Here is a 22,647-nt window from a genome sequence, read left to right on the forward strand (position 1 = left end):
GTGGGAGGGGGAGATGGTGTGCTGAATATAATGAATAAGGAGCTAATTATAGGTATAGGTCCAGTCTGCGCTAGAGAAAAGGGCATCCTGAAAAGACTGAGGTTATAGCATAGGATAGGTATTAGTTAGCAGAACGGCTACAGCTCACCTGTTTATATATGCAAATAAAAGTAATATTGACAGTGCAAGAGTATATCATGGATACAAAACAATTGCAGATAGGCAATCTAGATCAAATCTATAACTTTAGCACAGAGTGAACAATTAGAACATTACTCATGTGTAAATAAACACCCGCTACATAGGATAGATATTAGTCAGTAGTATAGTTACAGCACTCCTGTGCTACATTCCTACATAAGCAATACAGAATTCACAAGAGTTTACTATTGTTTTACAGCAATTGTAGATAGGATACCAGGAGAAAATCTGAAGGTTGAGTATATAGCAGCAAGTTAGGGCATTGCTTATGTACGTTGATATGCATTGTGGTGCAGGACTGTATCCGGAACTATGCTATGGAGCTATAAATGTGTTAAATATAGGCATCACGCTGCCCCGGCCGCTGGCAGCGAGATGTCAGGCTCACAGACCTCATCTCTGCATCACACCCATTCAAGTAATATGGAAGCCCACAAACATGGGGAAATATGTAATGAGATATTTAGATGCTTTTTCTCAGTAGGTGTAGACAATAAAAAGCTTGTAAATACATTATGATAAGGCGTACAGACATTGCTGTCATCTTACAAAACAGACTAATTAACATATATTAAAACAAAGTCTGCTGAATACCATGCTGTTTATAATATCTAAACAGACTGCGAAAGAAAGTATGTCAATAGCAAGTGAACTTGAATATGCCCATGTCTATGACACAAGTATGCTGCTTATGCGGTGATTCCACAATAACTGTTAAAACCTCTCAATTTGTAGGCTGTATCTAATGACAGGCTGGACAGATGCGTGGTGGGAATCCAGGGGAAGTTTTTGGAGAGTCACACATCAGGCTAATAGCCGTCATTAGGACTTAGGTCAGTACTATTTTGTGCAGAGTTCACCCTCCTGCAATTGAATGCACACATAGGTAATAAACATAAAGGAACATTTAGCTGGGGTATACCAAAAGAGCGTAGCGTCCAGCACCAAATATAGTCAAGCTGCAAAAAACGATGGAATATAACTAATAGGAGCTGATTTACAATGAGAGATGGCAATGCAGCAGCTGTGTAAGATTGCACCGACTGACCGGAATCAACCTACACCTACTCGCCAGGTTTGAATGTCCTGCGGCACACTGACTGAAGTTGGTTGTGCGACCAGGCAGTAGGATAGTTTGTATGTGAAAGCGTGTGACTAAATTTAGAGACCAGCAAGGGGCTAAGAAGTCAATTAGGCAGCGTAGGTATTACCCGCTTGCTCCGACCTTCAACTCGTTCCATCCAGGGTACACTAAGCAGGCGAAGTGGAGCTGTAATCTAGCAAAAGGTCCTGGAAACCTACCCAATGCCCCTCTTAACGATGAAAAGGGCATACAAGTCTGTTCTACAATGCCTCTGTATCCACCGCGCTTGATAGATGAAGCTGCCCCAGAATTTTTGGGTGTTGATATGTTGCAAAATCTGAGCGGTTAGCAACTTGGTGGAGCGTATACTCTTCACTCGTTCAGCGTGAGAGAGGTGAGAGTTATCTCTGATTCTGGGTCTAGGGCCATACCGGACCAAGCTAGCATGGCTAGATCCTGCGCTATTTGCTTCCGCTGCACGAGCACAAAGGGGGTTAAGCTTAGTTATCACTGCATGCTTTACACTCGCATGGATAGGTGCTATATGTGGCTGCTCCAGCATATTCTCGCTCTCCTCTGTAGCCTCCTGTATTCTGCCAGCAATAGCGGTAGTGTCCGTGTTTACTGCAGGGCCCGTGGTATGCGCCATTGTTCCCGACACATCAGTTTCCCCAGTGTTCTCAGTGCTGCAGATAGGGAGCAGGCTGTCTAGGCTATTGTGCATTCTCTCTGCGAAGTCATTAAGAAGCACCACAACTTGCTGGTAGAATATCTCCATAGTTAGATGTATAGGTCAGAACTCACTCTGTATTAAGTGGCGGCTGAAAGGCCAGCAATCTCGGCTACCTCGTGGGCACTGCAAGTAGTTGAAGTCCAAATATATGTCGAAATAAATATTAAAAGTCTCATCACACAGGTTTTTATATGTCTAGCTCTACCCAGGTGTAGAATAAGGTCAGATCCTTTGCCAAAATTTGTGATTTATATCTCCAAATTAAAATGTTTTTCAGGAGCCCATGAGATGTACGTCCTGCTCCTTCTGTAGCTGGCTCCGCCCCCCCTTTAGTGCCCCTTTAATTGGTATAAACATGAGTGTCTATTAAAGGGACAGTACACATCTTGTGATTACAGTACAAGACAAGTCTAAATGTTTTAAAAACAAATTAACATTTTTTTTACTTCAAATTATCTTAAAAAGAAACCAGCTTTGTTTTGAGAGAAATCCTTTTCCCCAAGATCTGAACAGGCACATATTATGATACCGAATAACATATTAGCCAAGTCATTCATTTTACTGCAATTAGTTTTTAATAGCCAAACTCCAGCCACTATTTGCCTTATTTGGAGGAGTCAATCTAGGTTTCAGTCCACAAGCATCAAGGCTAGTCACTGTCATAAAGAATGTATAAAAAGAATTGCTTTGCAGTGGTTATCTGATAAAACTAATAAGGGAAAATTAGAAATTGCTCAATCTTCAGAACTAAATTGCTTGAAAGAGGGGCAAAGTAAATAAAAGTTTTTAATGTATTTGATTAGCATACAAAGAGAGAAGCGCTCTACCAGGAACGAACAACAGCTCAGTGGCTTGTTCTATGGCGATTTACCACCCGGAAGCAGCCTCTTTTAGACCAGTGTGCTTTTCACAGAAGAAAACTTTCCTGAAGTATATCAGTCTGATCCTGCCAAGTAAGGTCAGTCCAGCCCCGAAATACCAGGCAATTCTCCTCTGAACAAGGAACATGACAACCCCAGACGATCGTTTCGGCCTCCTATGGGCCTCGTCAGTGAGGTGCAGCCACATTCCTCTAAGCACACTGGGCAAGGAGTCCACGTCTGGTTTCCCCCATCACCCATAGGGAGACTTCCCCAGGGTCATAATAATTTGCATACAAAGAGAGAAGCGCTCTACCAGGAACGAACAACAGCTCTGTGGCTTGTTCTATGGCGATTTACCACCCGGAAGCAGCCTCTTTTAGACCAGTGTGCTTTTCACAGAAGAAAACTTTCCTGAAGTATATCAGTCTGATCCTGCCAAGTAAGGTCAGTCCAGCCCCGAAATACCAGGCAATTCTCCTCTGAACAAGGAACATGACAACCCCAGACGATCGTTTCGGCCTCCTATGGGCCTCGTCAGTGAGGTGCAGCCACATTCCTCTAAGCACACTGGGCAAGGAGTCCACGTCTGGTTTCTCCCATCACCCATAGTGAGACTTCCCCAGGGTCATAATAATTTGCATACAAAGAGAGAAGCGCTCTACCAGGAACGAACAACAGCTCAGTGGCTTGTTCTATGGCGATTTACCACCCGGAAACAGCCTCTTTTAGACCAGTGTGCTTTTCACAGAAGAAAACTTTCCTGAAGTATATCAGTCTGATCCTGCCAAGTAAGGTCAGTCCAGCCCACGAAATACCAGGCAATTCTCCTCTGAACAAGGAACATCGCCATAGAACAAGCCACTGAGCTGTTGTTCGTTCCTGGTAGAGCGCTTCTCTCTTTGTATGCAAATTATTATGACCCTGGGGAAGTCTCCCTATGGGTGATGGGGGAAACCAGACGTGGACTCCTTGCCCAGTGTGCTTAGAGGAATGTGGCTGCACCTCACTGACGAGGCCCATAGGAGGCCGAAACGATCGTCTGGGGTTGTCATGTTCCTTGTTCAGAGGAGAATTGTCTGGTATTTCGGGGCTGGACTGACCTTACTTGGCGGGATCAGACTGATATACTTCAGGAAAGTTTTCTTCTGTGAAAAGCACACTGGTCTAAAAGAGGCTGCTTCCGGGTGGTAAATCGCCATAGAACAAGCCACTGAGCTGTTGTTCGTTCCTGGTAGAGCGCTTCTCTCTTTGTATGCATTGTATTTGATTACACATAACTAAACATTTTATATAAAAATCTCAAGTTGTTTACTGTCCCTTTAATACGTCTCATTAGCATTTCTTTTATTTTGTATTTTTTAGGGAGTTTACCATTTTACAACTGAGCTGGTCTTATACAGGGAAGGCTATTTGGAAGTGCTGGTCTAGAGAGCAGCAGTTCCATCTAACAGAGCGTAAAAGGGAACCAAACTGAGCTGCTATTTTAAATAGCAGATAGTCCTTGTAGTATTTTGAGAAAGCTACAGGCGAAACACCTTCTTTTCCTTCTTTCACTTAATTGAAATATAATGTATCTGTGTGTGCTTTTTCTTCCTTTTCACTGGATTAAGGTATAATATGTGGCACCCCACTCGAGAAATATTCAGGACAAATGTCTTGGTTTGCTGTTGGTATTAAAAGTTGATAGGAGCAACTGATATGTATTTACTTTTTTAATACAGGTAGCCCGGGGTTAGGTTCCAGAAGGAATGGTTGTAAATCGAAACCGTTGTAAATTGAAACCCAGTTTATAATGTAAGTCAATGGGAAGTGAGGGAGATAGGTTCCAGGCCCCTCTCAAAATTGTCATAAGTAACATCTAATACATTATTTTTAAAGCTTTGATATGGAGACTTTAAATGCTAAACAGCATTATACACCTAGTAAAATAATCACACAACACAGAATATATAATTAAACTAAGTTAAATGAACAAAAAAAATTGCTAAACAGCATTATAAACCTAATAAAATAATCACACAACACAGACTTCACTTGCATTTTTTGCAAACAGTTCCTTCTATGCATTCCAATATGGACTGATTTATAGACAGGAAGATCTTGTTCCTTTGAAATCTGCTCAATAGATCAGGTCTGGTTAAACTGATTAATTTCAGCTTGCTTGGCTTTGCTGCAACACAAGCGGACAGCTCCACCTACTGGCTATTTTAATAAATGCACTGCTTCTCAATGCTTTTCAATAGCAGTCACATGACTGGAAAAAAAGGTTGTTATTCTGAAACGGTGTAAATTGAACCGTTGTAAAACAAGGGCCACCTGTACTCTGTGTTAGTTGGAAACTGCTTGTAGTGTTACCATAACAACTACAACTAAATAATAGTCCCATTGAAATACATTGTAAAAAATGACATAAGACATTGCTTATTTCTGCAATGTAAGATGCTAACTACCTTTCCATCGAGTAAAATTGCCTGTAGGTACCTGTATTATGTAAATAATCACCAATAATGCCCCAATACATTGCAATCAAAAATACATAAAATTAATTTGAACCAACATCAAACATGAGGCTCTGTAGTTACCCTATAGGTTTAGGGCATCAAAATCAAGCATGTGTCTGCACTGGAACAGGCCTAATCTGGCAGTTTAATTGTTCCACAAGACAACCTCACTGTAAAACCAAAATGTCCAGCCTACATAAAACAAACCAACCAGCCCATAAAGTGTTATACTAAAGTCTGCTGACTATAGTGAAAATGAGTGAGATTGTTTGACAAAAGCTAGAATGACAAAGTGAAAGACTGCAAAAGAAACTGAGCCTGGAGGATAAAGGTTTCTATTCATCTTGTCAAAAGGACAATAAAAAGGTAGGTAATGGGAGGAGTCGTATACCCTCTTGAAAAGGTGAGGTTCCAGGCTTTGCATTTTTTTTGTCCAATCCTTATAAAAAAGGCCAGACTCTCTTGCTTAGTGCTACTTGGGTGAGCCAAGATTACCCAGGTCAACCCTGTTCAAGATAATTAGATCTCATTTGAACCTAAATATGCTCCCCAGCATGACCATTATATAGAGTTGTTTGCTTTTTTATTATACATCTAGAAACACATGTCACTACGGGGGATGCCAAAAGAGCAATGGGTACTGGGGACTGTTGTTATTTAGCTCCTTTGAGGTACCGGCCATTTACAGCTTATGTTTCTGCTATTCTTTTTGACCAGGATGATAATGATTTGGCATTTTCCGCCCCCTTTGTCATATACTGAAGTGCACACATAAAATCACATGGTGCAAGCACACAAGACTGGATACATAATTACTAATTGCATATGGACACTTTGAAACTACAGCAGCCAACACCACCTCAGTGATCATACTTTCCCTGTCCTTAAGTCACCCTGCGGCTTTGAAGCAAAATTCTACAAATTCAAAATCCCTTGCTCCTTCAATGCAGTGTGTTGTTGTACATCTCCGACCATTCATTATGCCCTAGTTAGACATCCTTAGATCTGTTCAGCATTATCCTCTTCATGTCAGATGCATGAAATTAAATGTCCTATTTACATGATCAGAGTAATTCTATAGAACACAAAGTAAAATGTTTATTATAAACTCTAGTTTCTCCTAACATCCTCCACTAAGCTCCAGATTTTTAAGTTTAAGTTTATTATGGATATGTGTAATGGCTGTGAATGGCTTTTTTCAAGGGTCTGGCAGCATCAACCAAATATATTTCCTACCACAACATAACATCTATTCAGTACAAGTAGCAGATGATCTTTAAGAGGTTAACATAAAATCTGGCACCTCTCCAGATTCTGTAGAAGAATCACTACAAATGTGTGCACACAAAGCAGAGTCCAGGCCAGCCGTGATTAATAGACTGCTGAATACGCTCCTTTCCACACACACATACACTTTTCATTCCCCTGCTTCCATAGATCATGGACTTATCCTCGAAATATCTGACTGAAATTGAATTTGGCTTCTCTCTCAACCGTTCATTTCCTATGTTATGCAAGGTTATATCCTTTTCTGCTTGAGCAGAACCAAACCAGCTGCAGCCCAGAAGAAGAAAATATGTTTTCAATTATGGAGTTGGCCTGAAAACAGAATGGTAGATCTGAGAGCCCCTAATAGAGTCATCATTGAGTGAACCTGCTAGACGAAATCCTATTAATTAGGTGTTTAGCCTTACACAGGGAACCTTTGATACTGCGAGTATGATCTACCTGGCAGGCTATACCTTTGTAACACAGCAGGAAGTTAATATGGCACACTTCCTCAATTGAATATGCAAACATCTGACATTTGAAATAGAGGTAAATGCAGTGAAATATATCATACAAGTAATATGATTCAAAATACACCAGGCCACCAATGCACACTGCAATATTATGAGAGGTTCTTACTCCTTTAGTGGAAAAAAAATGTTTATCTAGAATAAAGGCTTTATTTACAACATTTGTCCTGCAGTCAGCTAACACTTTCCGCTTCATTCCACATTTGGAAACACCGCCTGCCTCAAGTGAATAAGTTCTGAGTGTTCACAAACTCAATGCACGATAGGGTCTCTCTCTGACTTTTTTAGGTCTATTCTTTAATTACTCAAATGCTCTAGAGAGGAAGTGGTGGCCTTGACCATCTGAGCATGCTTTAGTATTCCAGGCTCAGCAAGCTGTGTAATAATCTTTTTATCATTTTGTATTCACTGCTTTAAAACTGGATAAATACAGTACTTGAAGTATAGCACTCAAACAGACTAAAAAAACCATATCTGTGTAGGGGAGAGAAAAGTAGCAGGGTCCATATGAAACATTCGTATACAGGCATCCCTTGTTGTATTGTGTTTCAACAAATATCGCACTTTTTACAAACTGAATGTTTGTGGCAACCCTGTGTCAAGCATGTCTATCTGCACCATTTTTCCAAATCACACACACACAACACCAGCAAAAATATTATGACTTACTGAAGGCGTAGATGATGGTTGACATTTTTAAGCAATATAGTATTTTTTTAATTAAGGTTTGTACATTGGAAAGCTGTTTAAAATTTTATGTTGTATCTGATTCATGAAATTAAAAAACAAAAATGTGTTTTGTGTCCCTTTAATAAACGCCCAAATGAAGTGGATTCAGCTAACTCAGGAAATAAATTATGTGAATATATAAACTAGTCCTATCTACATCAAGTACTAAATATTTATATTTTATTTAATATTTCAGCACCAGGTAATTTATCATGTCTGATAGGCTAGTAAGTTAAAATGCCAGTGAGTTGGTTATTTAGCATATTTCTTTACATAAAGGAAATATACTCACTGTCCCTCAGTGTCCTCAGACAACTTGTCTAAAAGTTGCTGCCAAGATAAATATGTCTCAAGAAAAGCAGGACCTTGTGCAACTTGTTTGTCAGAAAAAAAGAAAAGAAAAACGTCTGTAGTATTAGAAAGCAGTAGCACAAACTCACTAGCTTCGTATTCTCTGTACAGTGACTTGTAGCAGTCTGTGTTTTACCCTCTCCTCTGCCAGTCTCTCACCTTTTTCCCTGGCAGTCTATTGTTCCCCTCTCCTCTGCCAGTCTCTCACTGTTTTCCCTGTCATTTTCTGGTTCTCCTTTTCTCTGCCAGTCTCTGGTCTCTGTTTTCTCCTCTTCCAGTCCTTCACATTTTTCCCTTTGAGTCTTTGGTTTCCTCTCCTCTGCCTGTCTCTCACCGTTATCTCTGTCAGTCTCTGACTCCCCTCTCCTTTGGCAGTCTCTCACCTTTTTCCCTGGCAGTCTCTGGTTTCTCCTCTCCTTTGCCAGTCTCTCACCTTTTTCCTTGGCAGTCACTGGTTCCCCTCTCCTCTGCCAGTCTCTCACCTTTTTCCTTGACAGTCACTGGTTCCCCTCTCCTCTCTCCATTTTACCTGTCAGTCTTTGGTTCTCCTCTTACCTGCCAGTCACTCACCTTGTTCCTTAGCAGTCTCTGGTTCTCCTCTCCCCTGCCAGTCTCTCACCTTTTTCCCTGTCAGTCTCTGGTTCCCCTCTCCTCTGCCAGTATCTAACCTTTTTTTCTTTGCAGTTTCTGATTCCTGTTCTTTTGTGCCAGTCTCTCACTGTTTTCCCTGTTAGTCTCTGGTGCTCCTCTCCTCTGCCAGTCTCTCACTTTTTTTCCCTGTCAGTTTCGGGTTCCCCTCCCCTCTGCCAGTCTCTTACCTTTTTCCTTGGCAGTCTCTGGTTCCTCTTCTACTCTGCCAGTTTCTCACCCTTTTCCTTTGCAGTCTATGGTTTTCCCACTCCTCTGCCAACATCTCTCCCTTTTCCATGACAGTCACTGTTTTTTCCTGTATCCTATACCAGTCTCTCACCCTTTCCCCTGACATTCTCTGGTTCCCATTCTCCTCTGCCAGCTCCTCACCTTTTGCGCTGACAATCTCTGGTTCTCCTCTGCCAATCTCTTACCATTTTCCCTGGCATTCTCTAGTTTCCACTCTCCTCTGCTAGTCTTCCACCTTTTTCCCTGGCAATCTCTACTTTCCCCTTGTCCTATGCCTGCATCTCTCCTTTTTCCATGACAGTCACTGGTTCTCCCCTATCCTATAACAATCTCTCACCTTTTCCCTGGCAGTCTCTGCCTTTCCAGTGTCCTATGCAGGTCTCTAACTGTTTTCCCTGAAATTTTCTGTTTTCCCCTTCTTCACTGTCAATTGCTCACCTTTTTCCCTGTCAGTATCTGGTTTCCCCTCTCCTGTGCCAGTTTCTGATTCTCCTCTCCTCTGCCATTCTCTCATTGTTTTTCGTTAAGGACCATTCTATAACAGGGTTAGCTTTGAGAAGTCAGCAAAGTGCATTTCTAGCTCTGAGAATTAGAAAGTCCAAGTACCCAAAAGCACCACATATATTTAATACAGGAAAGCCCTTTGAAATCCTGTATTTATCAAATGTATCATCAAAATAAATTCTGATCTTGGGCTTGGGTGCTGAGCACGCATTTAAATTAACTTGAACTTTTCTGTACAGCAACTGACTAAAAATTCTCATTTATAGCACTCACTGTTCCTTTAAACCACTTCATTATAGAAAAACAGACATCTTCATCTGTAAAACTTAACTTTTAATAAAACATCTTAAAGATGGGAATGTGAATTTAAAATGAGAAATAAAAAAAGCATCAGCCATAATATACCGTCTTTAGAATATTAAACGCCCTTGGTTTCAAAACAAATAACATTCTTCTAGTTGCTACAGTTAAGATTAGTAAACTTTTCCACCAAATAAAAAATAACCAACTGCGCTGTTACGTTATCCAATAGTTAATTTGTATCCTTATATCCTGTGATTGATAGAGTTAGAAGTTTAGGTAATAATTACCTTTTGGTTACCAAACACAATAAATCTTAATCACCAACAAAAAAACTGCTAAGAACTGGACCGAGTTGCGCTTAAACTGTAAGTCTCTTTCAGAAAGTTAAAGGGATACTAAACCTAATGTTTTTCTTTCATGATTCAGATAGAGCATGCAATTGTAAACTACTTTATAATTTACTTATATTATCCATTTTTCTTCATTCTCTTGCTATCTTTATTTGAGAAAGCAGGATTCTAAGTTAAGGAGCGGGACCATTCTTTGGTTCAGAACCTGGGTAGCACTTGCTGATTGGTAGCTAAATGTACCCACCATCAGCAAGCGCTATCCAGAGTCCTGAACCAAAAATGGTCTGGCTCCTTAACTTAGAAGACAGCAAGAGAACAAAGATAAATTGATAATAGAAAGTTAGCTTAAAATTGCATGTTCTATCTGAATCATGAAAGAAAAAAAATTGGGTTTAGTATCGCTTTAACTTGCTACAGTTTAGATATATATAACTTAGTATATATCTATACTATTTTAAGAATCAATTATAATCTTAAATAAAGGTATTTAGAGTAAGTGGTTGTGGTTGAAAAAAATATTCTCTTGCTAATTAAAAGTGTTTGAGGAACCCATTAATATCCCAAGTTCTCCCCTGACATGTTGCGCTGTGCACTACAGCTATCTTAAACAGTATAGCACAGCCTTTTTTTCGGCTTTTAAGTCTGTGTTAGCCCCACCTATCAATACGGCATATCTAATCCACATGATATCTCAGCCATTCTTCTGGTAAGAGGGCGAACTTTGGAAAAGAGCGAACCATGTCACTTCCTGTGACGTTTCATCAGCTGTTTCACACATTTTGGACCTAATGCACATGCATGCCAGCGTCATCACATACCTGGCCGCATACGTCACTGCTAAAATATTTAGAGCTGTGAAATTCAGGAACCCTTTCTAGAGCGCATGCGTGGGATTTTGTATCACAAATGGTGCGCTCATGGAAAGCTGTTTATTAGGCTCCTCGGCAATATTCGGAACTCCGCCACCACTGCAACTACTCCCATTACTACTGTAAATCTGAGTGTCCGTGCTCGTGTATGAGAAACAGCCCCCCCCGCCACTCGGCTATCGCCACTGCTTCTTTTGATGATCCAATGCAGCTTTTCACAGGCTTCGTTCAATGATAATGACATTGAAGGGAGCCTGTGAAAAGCTGCATTGGATCATCAGAAGCAGTGGCTATAGTTGAGTGGCGGGGCTGTTTCTCATGCACGAGCACGGAGACTCAGCTTTACAGTAGTAATGGGAGTAGTTGCAGTGGGGGGCGGAGTTCCGAATATTGCCGAGGAGCCTAATAAACAGCTTTCCATGAGCGCACCATTTGTGATACAAAATCCCACTCATGCGCTCTAGAAAGGGTTCCTGAATTTCACAGCTCTAAATATTTTAGCAGTGACATATGCGGCCAGGTATGTGATGACGCTGGCACACCTATGCATTAGGTCCAAAATGTGTGAAACAGCTGATGAAACGTCACAGGAAGTGACATGGTTCGCTCTTTTCCAAAGTTCGCCCTCTTACCAGAACACCATCCCTACATTCTGTAAATGACCATTAGTTACATAACCCTCAGATACTAAAAGGAAGATATCTAAAATATTTTTTGTGGTTAGTATTTGTTTTAAAAATTTATTTTAAGCAATCAATATAACCATCTATTTTAAATGGTTACAACTACTTGTAATAAAATAACCTACCTTGTTATATAATCGATCTTACTATATATTCGGAAAACCTTAAATGGAATAAAACATATTGGTGTTTTATGTGTGTGTGCTAGTGTGGTAATCTAAATAGTAGCGCTGCGGAATCTGTTGGCGCTCTACAAATAACCGATAATAATAATACATCTGAATAAATAAATATTACAAGAAGCAATATTTTAAAGCGGTGATGAGTGAATAGATGCAATATAAAGTTGAGTTGATGGAATAACGATACTCTTAATCAAATTATGTGTTATTATGAGAGTGAATATGTGTTTTTTATCATGTAAGGTTTCTGTGATACTTATATTATCAACTGATAACTAATGTGGATACCTGATTTGATGTCATATAAAATAACAAAGGAGGGTACCAATTCAGACCAATTAGTAGGATCATTTAAACCATTAGGTTGAACCAAATTTAATCAATAAATCCATCGGTTCTCTGCTTTGATCAGAGCTCTTTCTATATTATCGCCTCTGGAACCTAAGCAGACCTTTTCAATGCCAAATGATTTTGAGAAGATGCTTGTGCATGATGGTGCTTTAAAAAATGATGAGCTACTGTTGTCACTGTGTTTCCTTTTTCTGTATCTTTTGGAGCATTCCTTATATTTCTCAGCTGCTCTAGCATTCTTGTGCGCAGTTTGCGTGACGTCATACATGCATGGATTTTTGGACGGTTACATTAGAATACATAAATCCCTCCTGAGTAGTACAACTGATGTCATTTCTGATTTCTAGAACCCTAGATACCTTCAACATAGGGATCCACAAATCTGTGAGCCTGAATTACCTGTATGTAATTTTTCTCTTTTTAAAAAATGTCTGGGACTAATAAGGTCTTTTAAATTCCTAGTTCTTCTATAGTTCGCCTCTATACTTTATCACCTATTAGGTCTTATTGTACCAGATCCAATTGTAAAATATGCCAGTTTTGGTTTATGATCCGTTTTACATCTTGGTTTTGATCTATATCACTTTATCATCATATCTCCTCATGTTGGATTTAAGCAGATCTTATTTGTCTGAAATGCTTGTTTTTTTTTTTAGCTTTTTTACTATATCCCCTCTGTTGTAATCTCAGTTCTAATTCATGAGCTCTTTGTCTAAACGTGGTTTCTTCTGAGCAAATTCTATTCGTTCTTTAAAATTCTCCTGTAAAATGCGCTAGGTGGCTGTCTTTTTTCTGAAAAAGATCCATCTTGTTTTTTGTGAATTGTCAAATGTAGAGAAGTGACCTGTTTTGCTGATATGATAAGTTTGATGTTCAAATCATTGTTATTTAGACTCTCCAAGAATGTATTTAATTTTTATTTTGGGCCTTCCCACAGGAAAATAAAATCGTCAATATATCTTAGCCATAGGGGTATATGTTGTACTTTTTTAATTTAATTCTGATAAAACTATTTTCTGTTCCCACCAGCTAAGAAATAGATTTCCACAGTTGGGCACACAGTCTGTCCCATGGCTGTACCTCTTGTTTGTAAATAAAATTGATTATTAAAAAAATGAAGACATTTTTGTTTAATACAAATTGTAATTAAGTCTAATATGACCTTCTAATGATCTAAATCTTCCTCAGTTGGCGTTAAGAAAAGGTTGAACTACCTGTATACCAAGATCATGCTTAAAGGGACATTAAACACTAAATACATGCTAGATAGAATGATGCATTCAAAGAAAAGATTAGTCTATGACTAACACGTAGATGTATTTTTTAAAGTTTCATTAGTTGTTTAAAAAGTGACAAAATAAGTGTAAAGTTTTAGTGTCTATAAAACACTGGGAGCTGCCATGTTGTAACTTGTGTTACCTTCTCTGCTGTGGCCAATTAGGGTCAGTTATAAATAGGTTACTAGAGTGTGCAGCCAATGGTTGTGCTGGATTTAACAGTGTTCTGCACTTCCATTTCTAACAGGAACCGAAAAGCTCACAATTTCAGAATGGAATTACAGGCAAAGAGGACAAAATAAATAATGAAAGTATATTGCAGAGTTGTTTTATTATATACAATTTATCATTTTATATTACCATCTCAAAGTGTTTAATGTCCCTTTAATACTGGTATACAGTGCCTCTACATCAGCTGTTACAAGCCAGGTGGGTGAATTACTAGTGATGTTCTGTAACTGCTTTAAAATTTTCATTCTATCCCACACATAAGAGGGTAACAGAGTTGGAAATTTTCGCAATCGCTCGTCAATATATTGACTTGCTTCTTCCATTAGACTGTCATTAAAGGATACAATGGGACAACCTGGTGGCTGCTTAATATTCTTATGTATTTTGGGTACTAAGTAAAGGTGGGAATTCTGGGATCAGTTACTGTCAATAATTTATTTTCTGTTTCTATTTCATTAATTTTTGCCTGTGATATTAATCTGTTATATTTCTTTTGGAATTCACTCGCAGGATTAAACCATCCTTTTTTATAGCATGTTACATCTTTAAGTTGTTTATTCACTTCTTTCAAGTACATTTCTACAGGACAAATTACTATATTACCCCCTTTGTCAGCACTGCAAATGAGAAAGTCTCCCCACTTCTGTATTACTGACCGGGCTTGTAATTCTCCTCTAGTAAGATTTTAAAAATATTTTATTAACATTTAAGGGTTTTTTTGCCTCTCTAAAATGAGGTAATTTTAAGAACAGTTAGTGCTATAAATAAGCATTAAAGTTCAAGTTATATGACGCAGAACTAAACATTTTATAAAAAAAAATCTTAAAAGGTGTTTACTTCCCTTTAACTTCTGTCGCTCATGCTCTCTCTACTGACAGCGTCTCTCGTGTGATCTTGTCCAGTCCATCCCCCCTCAAGACACTCACTATGCGCTAACAATCTCTCAGTATCTCTTTTCCTTTCACACACATGGCAGTCCGCAAGTCTCTACCACCCTTCCTTCTTTTAAACTGCCATTATTTTACTCTATCCCTTTGCCTGAAAATCTCATAGAGGATGCAAAGAACTACAGGTCCAGCTGGTGAGCAAATTGCTAGTGGAAGTCACACAACCCAAGCAATCTCTGACTGTGTGTAGCTTGAGAGCTGCATCCCTTGTGGTTCCTGGGTGGAACTTTACCTATGTATTTAACCCATATGCAGTGGTTACAAACAGAGTTCTGGCGTAAGTAATGAAAAAAAAGACATGCTGTAACAGATTAGCACAGGTGATTTTTACACTTCAATGTCCCTTTAACTCTTATTTCAGCCTTTGTATGTAGGTGGTTGTTAGGGACAGGGGGTTGACTGAAATACAAGAGTTAAAGGGATACAAAACCCCATTTTTTTTCTTTCATGATTCAGATAGACCATGCAATTGTAAGCAACTTTCTAATTTACTCCTATTATCAATGTTTAGTCGTTCTCTTACTATCTTTATTTGAAAATCAAGAATGTAAAGGTTAGGAGTCGGTCCAAATATAGACACCAATCAGCAAGCGCTATCCAGGGTGATGAACCAAAAATTGCCTGGCACCTTAGCTTAGATTCCTGCTTTTTCAAATAAAGATAGCATGAGAATGAAGAAAATTTGATAATAGGAGTAAATTAGAAAGTTGCTTAAAATTGAATGCTCTATCTGAATCATGAAATAAACAATTTGGGTTTAATATCACTTTAAGTAAAGAACACATTTTAGCAAGTAAATAAAATAGTTTGAGAAGAAGGTCCTTTTAAGTATCAGCTGATTTGTGAAGCAGAATATTAGAGCATCAGCACTGCTACTACACTTAAGTTGGGAAATAGCAGTCTGTAACCTCCTCCAACAAAGTCTTAAGAATTTTCTGTTCTATAAACAACATTTAATTTACAAGCATTAAAAATACATAAATATGCTTCTTACCTCTGCTTGGAAACTCTTTAATAACGGAGCTACCTGTTTGCGCAAGTCCTAGGGATGAAAACAAAAAAATTGTATGAGAAGAAAGGCTCTATAGATTTAACCGCACTAATAAATTGACTGCTGTGCTTTGATTTAAAAATCATATAAAACATTAACAATATATAAATAAATCTCTCTCAAATTCAATGTAATTCTTGGGCTCTTAAGGCTTTCTGAAAACGCAATCAAGCTGATCCCTAATGGTAAATAGATTTTAGTGTTATATTCACAGTACATTTCTACACTTTGCAATATCCCCAAAAGGCACATATTATAGATCTCAAAGGAAGAGTAATTCTTAACATTCCCTTTGTATAGAATTCCTTTTTTTTTTTGTAATAAAATATTACTTTTGTTACTAATCCATTCAAATTGTAAAACAGCAGACCATGTTTATAACTTGGCAGTATAAATTCTCTAAAGACGTTTCCACTACTAGTTTTTATTTTACTATGTAAAGAGCTGGCCAAATGCATTACCATATCCCATTTTGGCAACAGTCTGCCCCCATCCACACTGAAAGCTTTCTTAAAGGGAAAGATCAATTTTGTATTTGTTTCACACTGTTTCATAAAGTAGGCCTTGGCTATTTGCAACTTGAAATTAATATAAAAAAACAGCTTGGAAGGGATTTGATATTGTGAATGATTACAGAGACAGCAAACCTAAATTCCTAATTAAATAAATACACATGAAGTCAGTCATACTATTAAATCCTTGTACTACACAAAATATATAGTTTTTACATTTTGTTATGCTTATTCATGTAAAAATCATTTTTTAAAATGATACAAACAATGCAAACTGTACCACCCTCTATCTTTAACTGTCAATGTTTGCGCAACCCGGGTCTGTCTAGAAAGAAGATGGAATAACAGTGTATGCGCAGTTCATCCATCTAATTTTCCTGGAAAGGCGCATGAGCGTGCATGGATTGGAAACATTTGATGCATTTGGCAGTAGGTGGTTGCATTGGCTGCTAAGCAAGTCTAAAATAACGATGTTAAAAAAGGCCGCCTAAGCTTTTTTTTTTTCTGTTAATAAATAAACTTCATCATCGGCACAGAAGCATGCAAGTGTTCAGCCTTAACAATGTAAAATGATAAAAAGTTATCTTATCTTGATCTATTTACTTATAGTTGCAAGAAATTAACGAACAAGCACCCCAAATACAACATGCGGCCAAAGCTTCGGGGCCTGGGTGTTGCAAGTTCGCACAAGTAGGCTTGAAACACTAGTTAAATAGCTGCAGTCTTAAGCCTGCTGGTACTTATCCTCTCCATCACTCCAAAAGTGACGGCATTAAATTGTCCAGATCAGATTGGGATGATTGGCAAACCCTGCTCTTCTACAATTGGCTGCGCAAGAGCAGAGTGTGTGGCCTTGTCAGTGTGACCTTTGATAAATGGGGCCCGTGACTGCAGTTTTTAAAGCATTTGTTATCCAAAAGAACTGAGAATATTGTACAAAGAATTTTACATCATGAATATCTGCAAAAACCTGAGACTTGAGTTCTGTACTTCAAAAACCTTCAAACTGCTACTCAGTCCATTTTGTTTACCGACTGTTGGCGCAAAGCTTTATCAGTATAAGTAATAAATATGCACAAAATGCCAACCACATACTAATTTAATAGCCAGGTGATGATTTTATACAAAGATATAAGTAGAATTAGGAGCAATACCTAGAATGTTGTGATTCATGGCAGTCTGTCCCCTGTGACTCATCAAGCCCTAATACAATGCATGTTTATAAACCTCTGGCACACAGCCTTACAAGCGCAAGCCATATGAAATACATGGCTGTCAATCTCCAGCATGAGCTTCTGTCTGTACAAAACTTATGTAAGACACAAATCCATCCATCAATTCACAGTTTAGCACCTGTCAGACAAGGTTTATTTACAAACTTGCACTGTATAGGACACTGTGCTGCACCTATCTAATGCATATGGAGCAAACTTGTAGCATATGATGCTATGTAATACAACAATCTACTAGCCCTAAATACCTTTAAATACCAAATCCCTCTTCCAGGCAAACAGTGAATTGTTTGATGAATTGATTGTTTGATTGATGTAATTATTTATTTGAACCCTATAAGAAACAGAATATACTAGAAGTGTGTATGACCGGCTGTATATGAGTTTATAGAGAATTTAGGGATATGGAAGACAAAATTAAGCTTGAGTGATTCCGATACAGCATTTTAAGAGGCTTTTAAATTTACTTCTATTTTAAAATCTGCTTTATTCTCTTGGTATCCATTTGTTAAAAAATAATATGTACAGATCCTTCACTACTGGGAGCTAGCTAGTAATTGGTAGTTACATAAATTTGTCTCTAGTCATTGGCTCACCAAATGATTTTAGATAGCTCCCAGTAGTGCATCGCTGCTCTGGTCTGACTGTAACTATTTGTTTAATCCCATTTTATGTTATATCCCTTTAAGTGCACACACATGATTGTTGCAGGGCATGCAACAGCAGTGTATTGGTAACAGTGTAAAATACTATGACTGACCTGAAAAGCATGGCCAGTATGTGTATGGATATAATAAAGAGAACCTGCTTTTTTCTAAAGAATATGTATTGGGCACAATGAGGGTAAATGTAGTTTTATCAGTGGGAACATATATTAGTTGTTCACTGTACCATTATTTTTAAATAATGATCCCAGCAGCTACAGATGGAACTGCTCATAATTTAAGTTCCCAATTAACTATTTAATAGAGCCCAAGGGAGCATCAATTGTGCAGTGATGCAAGTAATCAATAGTAAACGCAACATAAAGATTCTCTTAACACACATCCTCAGTGAACAGTCATTACGAATTACTGCATGTGAAATATATTTAAACTAATGATTCCAAATGGTGAACACAGTCTCCTGTAAAAATGAATGGAAAGAAAAAGCTGCAGGGTTTTCGTTTGACCGTCACAAATGTCTGGAACTTCTGGAGTATGGCTTGGAAAAAGATTTATGTGAAGTGCCAATCATTTAACTAAAAATGTGCAGCTATCTTTAGCCTGGAATATTCTTATAAAGTAATCACTGTGCATGTATTGCAAAGTTAGTCCTAGGCTAGCTGGTATGTCCAATCCCACATCCTGGCCACAGTTTCAGGATCTGACTTTTAAAGTGATGGTACATTTCAGACTATAAGAATGTTGCAATGAAAAATATATTAGTTTGCAAGTAAAACCACATAATATATATTTTTTAAAAGTGTATATATATATATATATATATATATATATATTTATTTTTCCAAAAAAGTTTTATCAACAAACTGTTCAAAACATACATCATATCAGAATCATAGATACATCAAGCGTATAAAATTCAGTCCTGGAAGACCGGTGGACTCATATGAAAACTCTATTAGGTCATAGAAGTCTATTTCGATAAAGAATCCAAAAAAGTTCACATGCTGATATTTATTCTTAAGGCTTTTGGTGCATGTCCATTTTCTTTCGTAAATAACTTTGTTGACTTAAAATTGAAACATTGGAAACAATTGAAGCATTTAGGTACCTCATGTAAAACTTACAAAAACAGTATCTATCTGCAAGTGGTAAAAATAAGCACATATAGGCACATCTGTTGTCATCATGATTTAAAAAGAGTAAACACAGTTGATAGATAATAAATGGCTTCAGCCAAACATTAACCATGAGTGAAAGATGGCCAAGAAATCATAAATTCTGCCAAGGTATGTAAACTTATGAGCACAACTGTATACATATATCATTTTTTATTCTTAATTTATTTATTATTCTTTTTTTCCAGGAGACCCAGCAGATTCAAGCTATACCATTATTTTATGTATATGTATCATGTTGTTGTAAGAAGTGTGAAAAAAGGGCCTTTTAGTATAATTATGTCATTTTGACCTGTACATAGGGGTGCTCCCATAAATGCACGCTTATCCACGCCAGGTTACCAGTATTACCACAGTGATCACCTGGCTACTAAAACATATAGGGGTTTGGGGGCTTTAAAACAAGGAGTCTTAGAGGTCTCCAGGCCTTTTTGATGGTCTGTTAGGGGGTTAGAGGATATGTTGTGCTTAAGACATGCACTTTAATTTATTTTATTATTTATTTTAGGTGTTTACATTTAAAATGATGGTAAACATTCACTATCAACTCTTAACCGTTGCAGTGATCATATAAAATAAGTATGTTTCATTCAGCAAGTTAGTTATATACTGCCTACAAATGCTTAAAAATAATATATTCACATATAAATCATACCATTGCTCTGGCCACCCTTAGCGCAAGTACCTTTTTTTGTTTTATGATGTTTGTTTGTGGCATCCAACAGGAAAGCTTGCCGATCGGCATTAATATAACAAAAAAAATGTTATTTCAGAGCTCTGCATGTGCAAAATTCTACATGGATTTCCGTCCTCCATGCGCAGCTCGTCGTTCAAGAAGCAAACAATGAATTGCATGATTCATTGTTTACATAATATCGGATGACAGACAAATGCACATGCTCAGAATGTCTTCTCTCGTGGAAAGTGCATTGCAGCCTATGTAGAGAGCGGGTGGGACCCCTATCTATGCCACGGAAGATAAAAAGCAGGAAATATAAGGAGGGTGGAGAAATATCACGTCACAGGTAAAATAAAATAAAATTAATAAAGATAGCATTTAGTAATTATTATTTTTATGTTTATTTTATATCAGATTCACTGATAGGTTTGAAATAGCTTAACTTTAACGGTGGGAGGTTTCTGGGGCTTAAGGGAGCTGAGATCGAGGGGTTTGAACAACAATCCATCCATTCGTCCCTCTTTATCTTCATGGCACTTCAGGGTTTCCAGGGCTTGGTGATGTCACCAGGCAAAACCCACTTGGTTGTTGTTTATCTTATCTGCAATGCTGTGGCCAGAATGTAGGGTTGGTTTCCAAATTCCATGGATTGCTCTCCAGCCTCCTTAAGAGCAGTAGCAAAACTTAAACTACAATTTTCAGTTTTAAAATAAAGCAAAGTAAAAATCTGAAGGTGCATTACAAAGTTCTTTTTTTATACATAGTTAAACCTTTTACAGGAAATTAAAATGGAGTTAAATGTCCCTTTAATCTACCCTTACTATGGGAAAAAATTGTAATTTTTTTTTCTTCTATTAAAGAAAAATAATTAAAAGAGCAGACATACATGTTCCAATGTGCACCTCACGACGATACCCACTGATGTATTTAAACAAGATAGCAAAGCAGTAATATGTACAAGTGAGTAATATAGAAACTCATAACTTGCATAGGCAGCACAAGAAAATGAAACACACAATACTAATATAATCATGTTGTGTGCTTTTTTATTGGGAATTAATAAAACAAGTATGAAATAATAATACAAATAACTACTGGGCTAATGAAACCTCTTTATGTCTAGCACTTTTGTAAAAAAAAAAAAAAACAAGAGGCAAGTGTCTTCATTGTGTACTAGCCAGGGGCCTCTTTCTACATCAATGTCAGGGGTCATTAGTTTCTAGATGAGCAAACTCAGAATCTGCACCCAACTACAGTGTTAATGCCCATTAACAACGAACAGACAGAAAAAGCACAATGAGTAAAATGTAGCCATCCTACAACAGATTTTAGGGACTTCTTCCAATAGAGAAGATATCTTTAATCCCAGCTGCAATATAACCTCTAGGGAAAAGATCTAAGGAATTGACCAAGGAATGCCAAATGTCATATCAGTCAAGCTTTGCTGGTAGTTTAGCCTTTAAAAGAACATTAAAGGGACATGAAATCTAATTTTTTCTTTTAGGATTCAGATAGGGTATACAATTTAAACAACTTTCCAATTTACTTCTATTATCTAACTTGCCCCAGGTATTGTTTGTTAAACAACATACCTAGGTAGGTTGAGCTGGGAGCTAGCAGCTGATGCACCTATATACTTCTAATCATTGGCTTTCCTATGTGCTTAGCTATACCAAAGGATACCAAAAGAATGAAGCAAAATTGATAATGCAAGTAAATTGTAAAGTTAGTTGAAATTTTATGCTCTGAATCATAAATGAAAAATGTTGAGTTTTATGTCCCTTTAAGGTAAAATGATTGCTTTTCATGCAATGTAACTCTGAAAATTGTTTTTCGTTGTCCCAGAGGGGCTAAAGGGCATCCGGCAGGATTAAGAACCTTGGCCCTACAACATTCTATACAGAAACTTCTTGAGAACTTAACTATCTCTCTCCCTAATTGCCTACAGTAATCAGAGACAAGATAAGCAACACTCAAGAGCTTTTTCAAGATGTATGTGCCTGGAGAGCAAAACAATGTACAATTTTGCTAAGAAAACTACAGTTTTATATATTTTGAAATCCTTATTCTGTATGTGAAGCTTTGCAAAACAGTTTAAAATGTCTGATATTAATTGTGCATATCTAAAACATGACTTTGTTATCCCTTTTAAGCGCCAATACTATGGCAACATGAAGAGGATTGTGCAACTGCCGTTTCTCATTGCTTCATTGTCCTGCTCAAGAGCTGCAATAATTGTGGCTTCAGAGCAGCAATTTACCTAGGTGTTTACTTCCTTTTAAAGGGACATTAAACCTTTTTTTTTTCTTTCACGATTCAGATAGAGAATACCATTTTAAACAACTTTCTAATTTACTTCTATTATCTAATTTGCTTCATTCTCTTGATATTCTTTCCCGAAAAGCATATCTAGATAGGCTCAGTAGCTTCTGATTGGTGGCTGCACATAGATGCCTCCTGTGATTGGCTCGCCCGTGTGCATTGCTATTTCTTTAA

General features: G+C 37.8%; 1 protein-coding gene across 4 annotated transcripts in view; it reads right to left on the reverse strand.

The window, feature by feature from the left end:
• Window positions 1–22,647, reverse strand: part of CUX1 (cut like homeobox 1) — a 657,906-nt gene that overhangs the window by 451,059 nt on the left and 184,200 nt on the right. For all 4 annotated transcript variants that reach the window (XM_053706261.1, XM_053706258.1, XM_053706259.1 and 1 more), the window contains exon 3: window positions 15,832–15,879. In XM_053706261.1, coding sequence (XP_053562236.1) covers window positions 15,832–15,879 — 48 coding nt within the window. The remainder of the gene's footprint in view (window positions 1–15,831; window positions 15,880–22,647) is intronic.

Source organism: Bombina bombina, chromosome 3, assembly GCF_027579735.1.
Source record: "Bombina bombina isolate aBomBom1 chromosome 3, aBomBom1.pri, whole genome shotgun sequence".
Classification (NCBI taxonomy): domain Eukaryota; kingdom Metazoa; phylum Chordata; class Amphibia; order Anura; family Bombinatoridae; genus Bombina; species Bombina bombina.